We start from the raw sequence: 16,673 nt of genomic DNA on the forward strand, positions 1-16,673 counted from the left end.
ATTCTTTAGACAGTTTAGTTACCTTGACCTGCAAGTCTTATTTAGGGATCTTGTTTTAATAGTTCAGTTCACTGACCCACCTCCAAGGATGGTGTTGCCTGGATTTCTAATTCTAAGATAAGGAGTCTGCGCCTAGATGTCTCTATCAGATTAATAAGTTACCTACCTTCAGTAACACCTTATCTGGTAGAGATCTAGCCACAGATTCCTTAAGGACTCACCCAGCCTCCCCGCTCAGGGAACTAATAGTCTGTTGCCCTCAAGATCCCTTTTCGGCATTCTAATGCCTCTTTTCAGGTCTTTTTATTTGTTTATCAAAATGGTGTTTCTTTTTTGCACACTGTTTCCATATGCTGTGTCTATAAGTGGCTCTGCGTTTTGAGTGCAAAAGGTAGTCACAGAAGAAACTGACGTCAGCACGTCGGAGGAGGGCTTATATGGACTCTGTTGACGTCCCATCTGAAGGACGTCGTTACTCAACGCCCACTACTGACATGCAGATGCACTACTGTACAAAAATGTTCGTATCCAGTTTGGCGCCTGGGGAGAATTCTAAGATAAGGAGTCTGCAGCTAGATCCTGTCTCTACCATATCAGGTGTTCCCGAAGATACGTAACTTATTCTATAAGCATAGTAGCATCAGGTTTGCTTTAATAGCATGAGAGACTCCTCATTATTAACATTTTCATGATTACTTTTATTTACGCCCTCATTACAAGGAGGGGAGAGGAATAATTTATCAATCATCCTCCGTATTCATTCCTATATCTCACAAAGATGAATGAATGCTACTCATACAGTCACCACTTATGATGGGCCCTATGATAAAGCATACCATGAAAGTGGGTGCAGGCGTTGCATACAATTATAAGGGATTCTTTAGAAGGAGGTGACTGTATGTCTGGCATTAATCCATTTTTTACGTAATATCTTTATTTGCGGGGGCGCTAGAGGGCGCCAAGCAAGATGGCCGCACCTATGTGAGGCTCTTGCTGTTCAGTCTGCCATCCGCCTCATATCTGCGTCATATCATGCCAAAATCGACGACAGAATACTGGGGAAGATCGCGAGGCGCTGCGACAGTGTACTGGAGCCGATATATCTACACAGAGTCAGCAGGAGCCTGAGATGTTCGTGCCTAAGCCTGGAGCTGCTATCTACGAAATGGCAACAACCGCGGCGGAGTGCTGGCTGCAGCGGGACGAGGTGGGCTCTAGGCGCGGCGGGGACGAGGTGACCAGCGACGGCTGGAGGCGCGGCCGCGATCGGAGCCTTGTCCTGCAGCCTCTGACATCGCTGAGAGGGGAAGAGGAAGCCGCGAGGAATGCTCCGAGTCCGATGAGATGCGCATTGCTGCCTGAGCGCAGACTCACGGAGACAGGGGACCTCATGGGCGGCCCGGCTCGGGACGCGAGAGGACTCTGCTGGTGCTTTGCGGGGGTGGAGGGCCCAGCGTGGAGGAGCGGGGACGGTGATCGGCGGAGGCGGCTGCGGCGCCCTTCCTCTCCCTCCCTCCCCCCGCGGCATGGAGGGGAGGAGGAGAGCTGCTGGAGAGCCCTGGAAGGGCGAAGTGAACAGTGCTGAAGAAACTATTTGGAGCATGATTGAGATCTGATGATTGCAGTGCCCTGCAGGAGATCTGGCTGATATAGCTGAGAGACAAGAGGTACAGAGGGCTCACCGAGGAGCTGCGGACCTTTATGCTGTGAACCTGCCTCCTGAGACCTTAGGGAGGGGTTGGGCCTATTTCAGCTTGGGGGTGGCAAGGTGAGAGGGCTTCGCATAACTGCTGCATAAGGCATATACACATGCACTATCACCACTAAGGAGTTAGAAACTGCATGGGACCCCTCCCCCTACTGCAGCTACTCCTGAGACCTTAAGAGAACTCCAGGCTCAACGCAAACGTTGATAGCGAGGGGGCTGGACGCAGGCCTGGGAAATACTCTGGACCGGGGGTTCTTCTCGGAGATTGCACACCACATGACGGACTACTACAAGCAACATACTCGGTGAGGTGCGGAGGCTGCAGAACCGGACTCACGGACGGACCCCGCCCCCCCTTGCCTCGACATAGCTTCGCGAATCCCAGCGCCCAGCGATGGGGAAGCCGGACGGGCGCCAGCCAAAGCTGAATTTTGATGCACGTAAGGCCACCCGTTCACAAGCAGAACAGGAAGACGACCACGCGGAGACCCAGCCCCCCTCCACTGCGGATCTAAAGGAACTCCTGCTCGTCATGCAGTCCAGCCTGACCTCCATCGAATCCAAGAAGGACTCCCTGAATGCACGGCTGGACGGAGTAACGCATAGGGTGGACAAACATGAAAACCGGCTGACGGAGGCGGAGTGCCGTATCTCAGACCTGGAGGACACCGCCACCGCAACCACGTCTCGAATATCTGATATGGAGAGGGTCCTCAATGTTATAGCAGCCAAAAATGAGGATTTGGAATCTCGCTCTCGCCACAACAACCTCCGAATTCTTGGCGTCTGAGACAACAGCTACTGGGCGGATGGAGGACTTTGTGGAGCGTCTACTTATAACGCTGTTTGGTAGGGAGGCCTTCTCGCCTGTCTTGGTGGTGGAGCGGCGCACCTCTCCCTTTCTGCACGACCGATCCCGGGAGCCACTCCCCGGCCAAATATAGCCATACTGACATTGATGACATGCACCCAGACCAACTGCCACGGGAGGAGGTTGCACGGAAAGAGGAGGGACACCGAGCTGAGGGCAGCTCATGAGATATTGGAGGGGGCGGACAGGTTGGCACTGTACAATCGGGGGGAACGAGGCGGGAATGGTCAACCCAGATGCAGATCAATGGCAGGAGAGCTGTGGTTTTTTGACGTTTCCAGGATTATTTACGATTGTTAGAGACCTGACTAGTTGGCTGACTAAATTGCACGTCCTCCTAACGCGGCCGGCCCGATAGGTTGTAGGCGGCTTGCTGTGTCTCCTACCAAATCCCCTCCGCCGTTGTGAAATCATATGAGACGCAGTGCCGGCCCGCTGGGATGTAGGCACCCTGCTGTGTCAACTTTGCGATCAGTCAATAAAGGTTTGGTAAAAAAATATTAATATATTTAAAAAATATATATATATTTTTTTGCAAGTATGTGTTTAGTTGAGGAAGGTGGTTGAGGGATCAATGATTTATTAATTGTTGATAGAATCACGCTGAAACATCTTGAATGTATAACCATTTGTATACAGCGTCAGCCATGGTTAAGCTGCATTGTCTGCCTTTGCAAAACAGTAATAATTTTAAGACACTTTGTCTCCCTCTTAATCTTTGAGAGACACTTGTTATAGACTATTAATAGGCTGTTTAAATGTTTAAATTGCATTTCCCTAGTGTTGGTTTGCCAATTCAGTCATAGCTTAGTTAGCCCACTCCCCTAATGTCATGACAGTCTCTTGGAGGGTCTCTGCATGATAAAGGGTAATACTTTAACCAGCAAGTGACTATATAATAGATGGACGTGCTGAAGAACATTTGTTACAGGCTGATCATTTGTTCTGAGTCTCTGCTATCTGTTTTCTTCAGTTCAAACGGAGGGAGCAAGACCTCACCGGCACTTTGTCAATGGTCTGAGGTGATGAACCATCCAGGATTAGTGTGCTGTGTTCAACAGACCACAGGGATCCCACTGGTTGTGATGGTGAAACCAGACAGTTTTCTTATTCAGGAGATTAAGACCCTGCCTGCCAAGGCCAAGGTGAGTGACCATAAATTAGTAAGATCAATAAATGATCAAAGTCATGTATTCTGTGTTAGCAAGGGATTAGGCTATGTGACTGTAATATGATGACTAGGTTCTCCTCGGGATGATCCAAAAAGCCTCCCTAATGTTCGCTATATTCTCCTGGGCGAAGCAGTAATGAAGCATCCTAATGTAACGGGTGGGGGGAACATTTTGTGGCAACAAGTATTCTAAGACAGGAAGTCCTTTGTGTGATTTTGTGAAGATGTGGCTCCCTAGGCAGTTCATTTTTCTCAAATCCTGTCCATATTTTGCTACAGGGGGCTCAACAGTCTGCAGCCCCATTGGAACTACCTACCCTCTTTTAAGAGAGATCACTAGAAGAGCCATGCCCTGCTGAGAGGAGGCTCCCCAAAAAGTGTAATACCAACCCCTTCACTCGGTGTGTGTGTGTATATATGTATATGTATATATATATATATATATATATATATATATATATATATATATATATATATATATATATATATATATATATATATTGCCGCTCTCCACTCCCAAGCAGAAATTAATCCGAGGAAATAAAGCACTCGCGGGGGCAGTTTGAATCTATTTATTTGAAACAAACTCAGCAACAAGCAAACAGAGGCGTTTCGGTCGTAACCTTCGTCTATGTTTACCGAAGCATCGCACAAATCACAATTTAAGGAGAGACTGTGGAAATGAACATAGGACAAACAATCATTCCTATGAAAAAAGCATGGGCGCCATCTTAACATCCCAAACCTCTAGTTGATAGTGACAAATAATTATGACACGAAGGGCTGATTAACCACTTGGCTGCTAAGGCACCTGAGGCTCTTCCATTGACTTTCCATTGAAATCAATGGAAACTCCATGACGAGTTACCCTTGTCATTAGCACTGAAGGGGTTAAATAAAAAGCACCTACTACCCAACAAAATAAATCACGAGATCGTGATACAATAAAAAACTAATTATTAGTTACTTACAGCAAGCTATTTGGAAAATATAGCATGTTCTGTGAAACGGAGCGGCACGAAGCGGCATCCAATATTTTCAAGGGAAAAGACAAAAGAGATACAGTGCCACGGACTTCGGGGGGCCAAAGTAAAAACAGCATAACCACCAAGTGTAACACGCTCGAACGGCTGTACGAGCGTGAAATCAGGAAGTGGTGGGAGGGTACCTCGCTGCAGAACTGCATAGAGGTGAATAGGGTGCCAAGAGGCTTGCGCATCTACACTGTACCAGCCTATGAATCACCCGACCCCCTGCTATTAGAGGCGTGGGCAGAACACACGGCAGCTGCCTGCCAAGGAAGCTTACGACTACTCACAAAGTTTGCATGGAGTGATCGTGATAAGGCGCTTGAAGACATCAAATCCTTGGAAGAAGAGCTTTTGAAGGAAGAGGACCAGGTGAAAATTACAGAATACAAAGAATTGATGAAAAAACGCCTGAAAGTCTATGAGGAGAAAATCAAGGCACGAAAACAGAGCAAGTTCGATAGGGACGAGGAGGATTACGCCCAAGGAAGGATTTTAACCTTCGCAAAAAAATACGACGCACCCCGAAAAGAACTGCTCAAAAAGAGAACAACGGGTGCACAAGCAGAAGCGGCGGAGACTCCGGTAACCTCAGAGTCGGAAGTCACCGAAAACGAATCTTCTGGAGACGAGGGGAGAGGCCGTTTGAGATCTGGGCGAGTGCTTACTCCTTTTCACGAGGAGTTCAAACTGATCCGCCAGTCCCGGCAAAGCGGAGGGGCAGGCAAGCCTCCCGAGAAGTCCACACAAGGAAAACAAGGAGGGGGCAGAGGAGCCGTGGGGGCCAACATTTCACCTCCCACTACCAGAAGCAAGAGAAATTACAACAGGAAACGGCAATGATGGAAGAAAACCTTACCATCATTAATTTGACCAACAGAAAATTAACGGAGACCGAAGAATCTGTACTCCAACTGGGATTAAACTTCTGCCCCCAACATAACATGGAATTTACGCAAACAAGAATCGATCTCTTCAGATTCGTGCGAAAACTCAAACTTCATAAGTTTTTCAAAACCAAGGTACAATCGGGCACACAGAGGAAGAGAATCAGCCGGATGTTGGAAACTGATTCGTTGGTTGGCAGAGATTTGAATGCGATAATGGTATTGGAAGATCTGAGTAACGAAGATCAGGGATTTACCTTGACTTCCATCAATAGATCTCAACAGCTGGCAATTACGGGCATTGAACAAATCGGTGAACGCACACCGTTCAAACCCGTTTCTCAATTCAATCCTCAGCTAGCCAATGATGCCATAGATGTCTTCTCTGAAGCCGTGATAAAAGATCTGACACGGTTTAGGGGGAAACAACAACATATGAAGCAAAACGACCACAATTTTACGAAGGAACAACAATCTGCCCTAAAAAAGCTGAGAGGGGACAAAGGAATCATTTTCAAACCCTCAGACAAGGGCGGGAATATCGTCCTCCAGAGTAAAGCAAGCTACACCGAGGAAGCCCTTAGACAATTGACGGACAAAGAAACGTATTCTGTCATAACCAACAAAGAGTACTCATCCAGTATGGAGGGATATCACCGGATGATAACTAAATGGCATGAAAAAGGCCTACTTGAGATGGATGAATTTCTATTCCTTAGACGTCTGAATCCCACTACCCCCACTTTTTATCACCTTCCCAAGGTGCATAAAAACAGAGAATCACCACCGGGGAGACCAATCGTGGCATCTCAAGGGAGTCTAACGGAGCATCTGTCGATTTATGTTGATTTCTTTCTGTTACCCTTTGTACAAACACTGAAATCCTATATACGGGACACCACCGACTTTCTAGAGAAACTGTCATCCCTGGATTGGAAAGAAGGCTACACGATGTTGGTATTAGACATCAAAAGTCTATACACGTCGATAAAACATGAGGATGGCCTGAAAGCCATGAAACATTTTTTGGACCAACGTTCTTTGAAATTTACCTTACACAGTACCATGTTACTAGAATTTGCCCATTTTTGCCTTTCAAATAAAATTTTTCTTTTTCAGTCCCAGTTATACAAACAACTGTCGGGTACGGCAATGGGCACCTGCTTCGCCCCCAGCTACGCGAACTTGTTCGTTGGCTGGTGGGAGGAGCAGGTGGCCTGGGGGGCTAACCATGCACCCTGGTCTGAGAAAGTGATAAGTTGGTATCGTTTTATAGACGATTTATTTATCATTTGGAACGGCACTTCTGATTCAGCCAGGGAATACATTGAGATTCTCAATCAGAATGAGATTAACTTGGAATTTTCAGGAGATGTAAGTGAAACATCAGTGAATTATCTGGATGTGAACATCTACATTGAGGGCGGGAAACTGAAAAGTAGGTTATTCCGCAAAGCCACGGCCGGGAATTCCGTACTGGTAGCAAACAGTAGTCACCCTTCTAATCTTATTCGGAGCATCCCCTATGGGGAGCTCCTGAGGATTAAAAGGAATTGTACTGATGATAAGGAATTTCAAATTGCTGCAACACAAAGTATGGAACGCTTCAAAACAAGGGGATATAGCCCGGGCATTTTATCGAATGCCTACGAAAGAGCCAACACGTTAAAGAGAGAGAATCTGTTCAAAAAGAAAGACAGGAACAACAATCAAAACTCTAAGAGTAAGTTCCGCTTCATCACCACCTACTCTAGGAATGCCTCTTTCCTTAAATCTACCTTGAGGAAAAGTTGGCATATTCACAAGACAGATGAGTGTTTGGCAGCCGATCTCCCCTCCAATCCTTTAATTACGTTTAGGAAGGCGAGATCCATAAAAATTGAGTTGGTCCAAAGTCACCAGACAGACATCCCCAAATCTCCATTTGGTGCAATGAAAGGTTTTTTCCCCTGCGGGAAATGCAAGGCCTGCAAATCTAGCAAAAGGGTGTTATCGTACGACATTCCTAAGACAGGCCTGCGGAGAAAGATTAACAAATTCCTCACCTGCACCACACCCTATAGTGTGTACTGCCTTTATTGTCCCTGCGGCCTGCGGTATGTAGGGAGTACTGTTCATCCCATGAAAATCAGGATATTAGAACATATGAGAGCAATTGCTAATTTTGATGAGGCATATCCAGTTGCGCGTCATTTTGACCAAGTTCATCATCGCAACAGAGATCTCTTAAGCTACTTTGGTTTAGACCATGTTCCCAATAATCCTAGAGGGGGGGACAGACTCATCAGGCTGCGCAGATTGGAGTCCAGGTACATTATTGACTTACAAACGAAGGTACCTGGGGGGCTCAATATGCACGAAGAACTTGCAGTACACCTGGGGGAATAAATGACTTTACTAGAATGAAACTGTGATTTTCTCTGTATGTATTTGTATATATATATTTTTGACGCTAAATAGCAATGTGGGGTCAACACGCGCATTTAGTGAGTAGTCTTATGCACTGTATTTTGATAATTGGTCACATCATTTATCCACATATGTTATTTTGCTTTCCTAGAGAATCAATGTGTACGCTTCTATCTGAGTCTGTTAGGAGTCATGATTGTGGAATAGGAACGTTTCCTTTTGTTCCTGATGTTGTGCACATCTGTGGGCTCGATTTATTGTATCACGATCTCGTGATTTATTTTGTTGGGTAGTAGGTGCTTTTTATTTAATCAGCCCTTCGTGTCATCATTATTTGTCACTATCAACTAGAGGTTTGGGATGTTAAGATGGCGCCCATGCTTTTTTCATAGGAATGATTGTTTGTCCTATGTTCATTTCCACAGTCACTCCTTAAATTGTGATTTGTGCGATGCTTCGGTAAACATAGACGAAGGTTACGACCGAAACGCGTCTGTTTGCTTGTTGCTGAGTTTGTTTCAAATAAATAGATTCAAACTGCCCCCGCGAGTGCTTTATTTCCTCGGATTAATTTCTGCTTGGGAGTGGAGAGCGGCAATAGAATTGCGAGTGCACCCTCGCACTGTCAGCACCCGCCTGCGAGTGCCGCGCTAAGGTGTGTGGAGAGCGGTGATATATATATATATATATATATATATATATATATATATATATATATATATATCTCTGGCAGTCACCTAACAACTTCAGGTTTGTTTCCGCTAGTCCAGTATGTAGACAGGACTCTCCTCACATGTAATATCTACCTGCAACAAAGCCCCCAAAAAGTGTCACAATGTCTCACCTGTCCCGATTGTGTGTACTCACCACCCCGCTCTCTTCCATCTCAGTACAGCTGTTCTCACTGATCCATTAGATCTCATTATTGCAGGAGGCAATGTCAAAAGCCTAAAAAATGTAAAATTGGATCAAACTGGACCACGTTGGCATTCACATCATCTTCATATCTTCTTGCATCCTTCACAATAGCTACTGGCTTAAGTGACATCTGGCATCATTACAACCATGAGACAAGGTGTATACGTATTTTTCGGGTGTCAACGACTGGTCCTGGCTAGCGAGGACGATAAACCAACAAGAGGAGAGTACTTGACTTAAGATAAAACAACCACCTCAAAGCATCCATCACCTACGAATCTGCTCCTGGTATATAAATGGGCTGTGCGATAAAACATTGGATAAAGATCATTTGGTTTACTTTCAGGCTTTGATCTCATCCTGCTACAAGAAACATGGTTAGAAGAACCCTTCCATTTCTCTGGTTACAAAACCCATCATACTCCAGCAGTGAAAGGCTCCAAACTTGGACATCTAAAGGGTGTTCTAACAATTTACTCCTCAATAAAAACAATAACAGCGACTAAAGATGTTGACACATTCACATCCTCCACAAATGCAATTAAAGCACTCGGAGTGAGTATACGGGATGGAAATACTGTACAACAAATACTACTCCTAAACACCTATATGCATCCTCGTGACAAAATGAAAGGAGTCAAAATGGTGGAGGCAGCAATTACTAGCCTCCTCTCGGAAGAACCAACTTCAAGTCTACTGATGACAGGTGACTTCAACATGCACCTAATGGGACCACAGATGAGGGACAAGCTAATCGAGGAACAACACACAGCCTGGAATATTCCTGAGTACCAAGAAGCAACAATCCGCCCTCGCTAGGAACTTTGTCAAGGATCTGGAACACCTAAGCTTTGTGGAACTAAATGGGAGTTTCCCGGCAGATCAGCCCCCAGCGGCAACATTTCACAGCACAATCTCTAGCACGCTAATAGACTACACCTTTGTCTCTTTATCACTCTTCAGTAGGATTACAGGATTCCAGGTAGGGACCCAAGATCAAAGCGACCACCTGCCTCTGGAAATCTCCACTAGACCAACATGCTGAGGACCCAGAGTCTATATACACGGACAATTTCAGGGAGATCAAATTCAAAACCATCCAACTAGATGAACTACTGGCCTCAGCGAAGTCATTCAGGGAACAAAGGGATGAGACAGACATAAATGAGAACTCACTGGGAACAGGTCATTAAAACATTAGGAGCAAAGCATACGGCAAGCGCTCTTCCAGCCTTATCGACAAACAGGCCTTTAGACCGTCAAGACAGACACTTTCTTATCACTAAAACTCCAAATATCCGTAATCTCAAAAAAGCAGTAAACAAAACATTACGCAGGTTTCGGCGTACAGGGCAGGATCCGAGTTTACAAAGGGAGCTAGCGCAACTTAAAGCAGAAAAGAAAAAAATGATCCGCCAGGCAAAAAGTATTCAGACGAAAACCTGTGGGCTAGACTGTTACATGACTCAAAATCAAACAGCGCTAGTTTCTGGCGCCCAATAAACAGCCTATACAATCCGAATGCTCCAAGAATCAACTCACACCTGACCGAAGAAGTTTGGCCTCTCATCTGCTTCATCATTTGAATCCTGATTAGAAGCAGAGCACACACTATACCCTTGAGTCAATCCCTTCCAATCATAATGTTATACCAGAAAACAACCATCTTTCGTTCATCACCAGATCAAGGCCAGGATAGCTAAAGGCAAGCGGGAGGGCGCCCAGGGCCCTAATGTGATTCTACCCAGCTTATTAAAAAAAGACCAGGAATACCTTTGTTTGCTCAAATCGCAGGGGGAAACACCCTCCCGTACTCTTGAAGGGGTCAATCATATCCCCAATATACAAGAAGGGGGCCAAGAACTTAGTAAACAGCTACACGCTTGTTGCTTTAATCGATATTGAGGCAAAATATTACGCTGGCCTACTTCTGGAAGACCTCATTGCCTGGACAGACGAAAAATCAATTATACCCATCAACCAAACAGGTTTTTGTAAGGGCATGGGAACAACTACAAACTATGGTAGATGTGGCAAAACACTCTATTCATGTGTTTTATTGACTATTCGTCAGCGTTTGATTAAATTGACAGGAGTAAACTATGGCACAAGCTCAATACTTCTCCACTCACATACGTGGGTTCAAGTCAAGCTAGGAGATGGTAAGTTCCTGTCTCTGAAAATCCCAACAACCATGGGGCTCGAAGAAGGGTGCGTCTTGGCGCCAACACTTTTTAACTTGTACATGTCTGATCTGTCATCTGAACTGGAAACCTGTAACCTGCATGCGACAAATATAGTTGGGCTGCCACTCTCCAACCTCCTGTATGCAGATGTCCTTGTGCTGGTTAGTAGAACACCCTTTGACCTTCAACATCTATTAGACACAACCAGTAGATATTCAGCAAACAAAGGTTTAACCATCAACTACAACAAAACCAAGGTAATGAGGATTCGTCCTAGAAAGAAAACCTCTAACTTCAGCTGGTACCTGGCTAACTCAACAATAGAAGTAGTCGGCCAATACAAATACTTAAGAGTAATAATAGACAATAAAGGCGCACTTTACTCACAAAAAAATGTTATCAAAAGAAGAGGCAACTCTATTGCTCAGCAATGAAATCTATCTAACATAAAACTACCAGCCCAAATCTTACTTTACTTTTACAAGTCTGGCAAGCAAAGCTCATTCCGGCAATCACTTATGGGAGTGAGTGCCTGAGGGGAAGAGGTGCGGCCATATTAGAACTGTCTCAAGAGCGGGCAGAATGATTTTTAATCTACCTAAGTATGTTTAAACGGCCCAAATAAGGTTAGAATTCGGCCTACAAAGCCAAGAATTAGGGCACAGAGGAGCTTACGCCAAGAACTGGTGCAGGATCAAAATGGCCGAAGCAGGAACATTGAATTCCTACCTTTGGAATGAAATACATCAAAAGAGGGACTGCACAGCTATGAGCTATTTGATAGCATTAAAAGGGCGTTTGGGCCCACCCGCCAGCTACGGTCCACCAGCCTCGCCCTCGCAGCCGTACCACGCATCCGAAGACCCACCGCCGGAGGAAGATCCTTCTCTTACCTGGCTGCCAAGACTTGGAACTCCCTCCCCATCCACCTTCGACTGACCCAGGACCATCTCGCCTTCAGGAAACAACTCAAGACCTGGCTGTTCGAGCAGTAGCATAACCCTCCCCCCAAGCGCCTTGAGACCCTCCCGGGTGAGTAGTGCGCTATACAAATGGCATGATTGATTGATTGATTGGGCCTGGAGGAACTCTGAGCACCCTCAGGGTCCTACCAATGTTTTAAACAAATTGTAAACAAGACAGTGAAAACACTATCCCTATTAGAAGACAAGGTGGCACTCACACAAAGAACCCACGGATGGTTTGTTGTGCAAAGTTATGTCATGTCCTCTCCGCAACCTTACCTAGGCTCAGGTTTCAATAGGAGGAATAAAAAAATAGATCTTAATCTCCAAATGAGAAAATTGCCGCACCTTCCCCCTTGGAAACGATCGCCGGGTCAGACAACATGCCGGTTATTATGTGAGAGAGCCAATGAAAGTGTATTATACCTTTTGTGCATCTGTGGAGAACTACAAGCTGAACGACGTCAATTACTGAAGCCATTCTTTGTAAGGAAGGGAATAAGAACCTGCAGACAAGCTGTGAAGGCATGCCTCGGAGGTGGTGACGTTCAGCTAGCGTGCCGCTTTTGTGCAATTTATGGAAGCGGCACAGGAGAAACTCGGTCGTTAAACACTTTTCCACTGCAATAAAAAGACATTTTTAGTGTCATTTCACAGGAAACAACACATATTTAGGTTGCCCATCACCCAGACAACATATGCGCCAGCAAAACAGTCAACAGCAATCCACAGCTGCAGCTGTCCATAAAGCAACTGATAATTGCACGCTTACCCCTCCACTGAGAACTGAGTACTTATTTTATCAAATGTTAAGACTTCTAGATTTTCTTTTCCTACCTAAAAACTCTCAGAAACTGAAAAAGGACAGTATTAGCAAATCATTTGAATATCAGTCAATACACTGAAGGGTTGAAACCCCTTATCACTTTACTGTATTAGACAACAATTATTGATAATGGCATCATTGATGTTAGCATAATCCACAGATATTTTATGAAGTGTTATTTTTAATTAGTCTTTAATTGATGAACTTTGCTGCTACGACTTTTTTTTTATGAGAAATTGTAAAGGTTTTAATTTGACCAGACCATAAACTATTACTTACTATTTTTCGGGGGCACACAGCTTATTTTCCTGCATTGAATTACATTTTTACTCCATCTATGTATCTCCAACAGAAAGTTCACATGCCCATTCATGAACTCTTTTCAGCCGAGCAGTTTGCCAGGGCCGATTTCGGTTCCCAGTCCAGCCCTGGTTAGAGGCGGAGTTTATGGTGGCTGAAAAACTGGGGCTTCTGCGAGGCCCTTAGGGAGGATTCTACTCCGTGCCTTCAGTTAAACACAGGCTCAGTGGACTGATTGAGGATCCTTTGGAAGGCCTTTAATGCAGTTACCAGAGGTAGAATTATATCCAAAATGACACAGCAGAGAATGGCAACAGAGGTCTAACGATATCGAGCAAGTGACACTACAGAGGGCCGATCAAAACTACAGTAAAAACATATCAGCTGCAAACCTTTGCTTACAAAAGCCAAACTAGAAAGCCAAGTGGTTCAGATGGACGAAGCATGAAAAATTTGGTAAGATTCAAAGAGCTGGGGGGCGCTAGAGGGCGCACTGCGGGATGATTGGCTCGTGAGTCAGCTCCGCCGGACGGGTGCAGGAAAAAGCGGCCTGGACCCTCCAAAAGTACCTCCAGAACAACGGAAAAGATAAGACTGGCAATCGGAACATGCAGCCCATAAACTACCGGCGCTGAAACTCCAAAAAAAGAAAAATTTACGGAAATATTGACGAAAAACCGCTCCGACACGAGAAGCGATTCAAGATGGCCGCTCCCGACAATCGGACCTGCTGGCAACTGTGACGGATCAACAAGCAGGTACGAGGAATGCCCCGGTCTATGTGCGATTCACTAACGCCACGAACGATTTGAGCCCCACCGAGACGGCCCCGATCTACCAAAGACACTGTAAACACTGCTCGTTGGTTTGCGTTCCAAGGGCTTCAAGATGGTGGCGGCAATGGAACGCACGTTGTAAGCAGCGTCGAGGGTATCCAACAGGACCCCACTGAAGCCTGACGTCAGCGAGTTCTCGGTGGACCGGAGCGAGGGGCGACTGATGAGGCCAGAGGGCAGGTGGACTAGCAGGCACGGAGCGCACCCCTAGACGGCTCGACCGCGGACTCGAGAGCCGAGGCACTGGGCGGTTGCAGAGGCAGGAATGCACCGGGAGAAGTGCGGCGCACGGCAATCAGTAAAGGAGTCGAGAATATGCCCGCGCTGGCTGCCTGACACGGTGGACTGCATACAATCACCACACTAATGCAAAAAAAAAAAAACAAAGAAGAATATAAGTGGGTAAGAACACAATCAGAATAATAACGTTACAAGCGATGGCAGAAGACACCCACCCACACGAAGAATGCAATGGTGGGGAACAGTGCGACTAGCTGCCCAAGCAGGAAATTGTTACACTACCATATGCTCCCGCGCCAATAAGCAGTAAGCTTCACTACGACGCCGAAAGCATAGCTGGGGACATAACTGCAAGCGCTGCGGAGAAACGGTGGAAACCACACGCAACAATTGACACCCTTCGCCACGTATAGTGAAGCAACAAGGCGGCCATGCGAACCTGCCGGGTGCCTGATGTATAAATCTAACTCTCTGTGGGCAGTGAGAACACCCCAACGACGCGACCTGTCCGCTGAAAGAGCCTCAACGACTATAAGCCCGGGGACAACACTGCGTAGTCCTCTACCGTGCACCGGCAATATGGGGAAGCCTGAAAAGCAGCAGACTAAGCTGCCCTTTGAAGCGAGGAAACAGACAAAAAATACTGCGACAACATCGGACGCAGAGGGGGAGCACGAAACACACGAAGGGACCGGCATGGAGGCAGTCTCCTGAGGGCGATACAGCAAATCCTGCAGGAAATGAATAACAAGCTGGATAATGTGGTGCAACGCGTGGACAATATGGCCGCGAAAATCGAAAAAACATGATGAGCGGATTGTGGAGGCGGAACAAAGGATATCCAGAGTGGAGGACGAATCTAGGACCACAACGAAGGCATGCGGAGGTATAGAAAAAATGCTGGAAATCCTGCGTGCTAAGGTGGAGGATCAGGAAGCCAGATCCAGACGCAATAACGTCCGCATATCAGGCCTGCCGGAGTCCACAAACACAGGCAAAATGGAAAGCTACATCGAGGCGTTGCTGAAAGACTTATTTGGCGCTGAAAAACTATCATCGGTCTTCCTTGTCGAACGCGCGCACCGTTCCCTGGCGCCTAAACCAAAACCGGGAGCTCCTCCACGCATGATAATCGCCCGCATGCTCAACTACAGAGACAGAGATACAGTCCTCAGACTAGCCAGGGAAATGGGTGAAATCACATATCAAGGTAACACCCTGGAATTCTACCCAGACCACACCATGGCAGTACAACTGGCACGCAAGGAATTTGCTACAGTGAAAAAGAAACTACGGGATCTAGGAGTTGAGTACGCGATGCTATATCCCGCGAAGCTTAAAATCACAAATGCGGGCAAACCTGTGATTCTTCCCACGGTGCAAGCAGCGCAGGAGTACATCAAGAAATTGGGACGGCGGCGCAAGGCACAGGGACGAGATGACCAGGGAAGTGACAATGACTAAGAAGTCAGGAGGCCATGTGACACTACTGCATACAGGACTTCACACTGCTGGTAGCACCTCAACACTGTAATCACTTCAAACATTTCCAGATTGGCATTACGGCACCATGAGACGCACAACAGGGGCCCCAAGATAGGTGCAGGCGCGGGCGGGGGCCCGAGTGTGCCTTGAGAACGGACACAGCCGGCACTCTAAGTATGCGCCAGTAACATGCACAGTGAGTAACCTGGTAGTCCAAAACGGACATGGGCCAAGGGAGGGACTACGGGGCTGTGACATGTGTATAAAGTGACTTATCTAAACTCCACAGACGATATACAGCACTAGCTGACAGACAGACACTGGGTACTGCCTGCACAACTCTGAAGGTGCGGCTTACTGTAAAGACTGAAGGGGCGAAAGACAGGGGATGACTCACGAAGCATGTTCGCGCTAAACCACACTGCAGTACAATGGGACAATTGGTACCTGTTGATATATTGCGGATGACCGCTGACAGGGCCTGGCGGGAAATGTGAGGTACAAAAGACATTGTGGATTGAATAATAGCATGTGCACCCGTCCACATCCACTATGTGGATGGAGATGTGTGTACCTGGCGACACCCCCAAGCGGGTGCGCCCCTACTCCAGTTCTGATACTAGTTTAGTTACCATAAGGGGATGGCTTTGGCAAAGTTTGGGCGCTGAAGTGGGTGGGGGGAGGGATTGGGAATTGGGAGTTGTTCGAATTAATTCACTGTGTCTGAGAAGCATTGTGACCTCTTTATTCACCGCAAGCACTGTCAAAAACTGTAGACTGAAGTTTGGGCATTATGTGCCGTTTGCGCCTGGAGCCCTAGGCCACACAGCGCTCACACGGCAT

At 46.5% G+C, this 16,673-nt stretch overlaps 1 protein-coding gene across 11 annotated transcripts in view; it reads left to right on the forward strand.

Moving 5' to 3' along the window:
- Nucleotides 1-16,673, forward strand: part of UBR4 (ubiquitin protein ligase E3 component n-recognin 4) — a 2,329,353-nt gene that overhangs the window by 1,224,022 nt on the left and 1,088,658 nt on the right. For all 11 annotated transcript variants that reach the window (XM_078642504.1, XM_078642505.1, XM_078642507.1 and 8 more), the window contains exon 45: nt 3,553-3,724. In XM_078642504.1, coding sequence (XP_078498630.1) covers nt 3,553-3,724 — 172 coding nt within the window. The remainder of the gene's footprint in view (nt 1-3,552; nt 3,725-16,673) is intronic.

This window comes from Lissotriton helveticus, chromosome 5_1 (assembly GCF_964261635.1).
Source record: "Lissotriton helveticus chromosome 5_1, aLisHel1.1, whole genome shotgun sequence".
Lineage (NCBI taxonomy): Eukaryota > Metazoa > Chordata > Amphibia > Caudata > Salamandridae > Lissotriton > Lissotriton helveticus.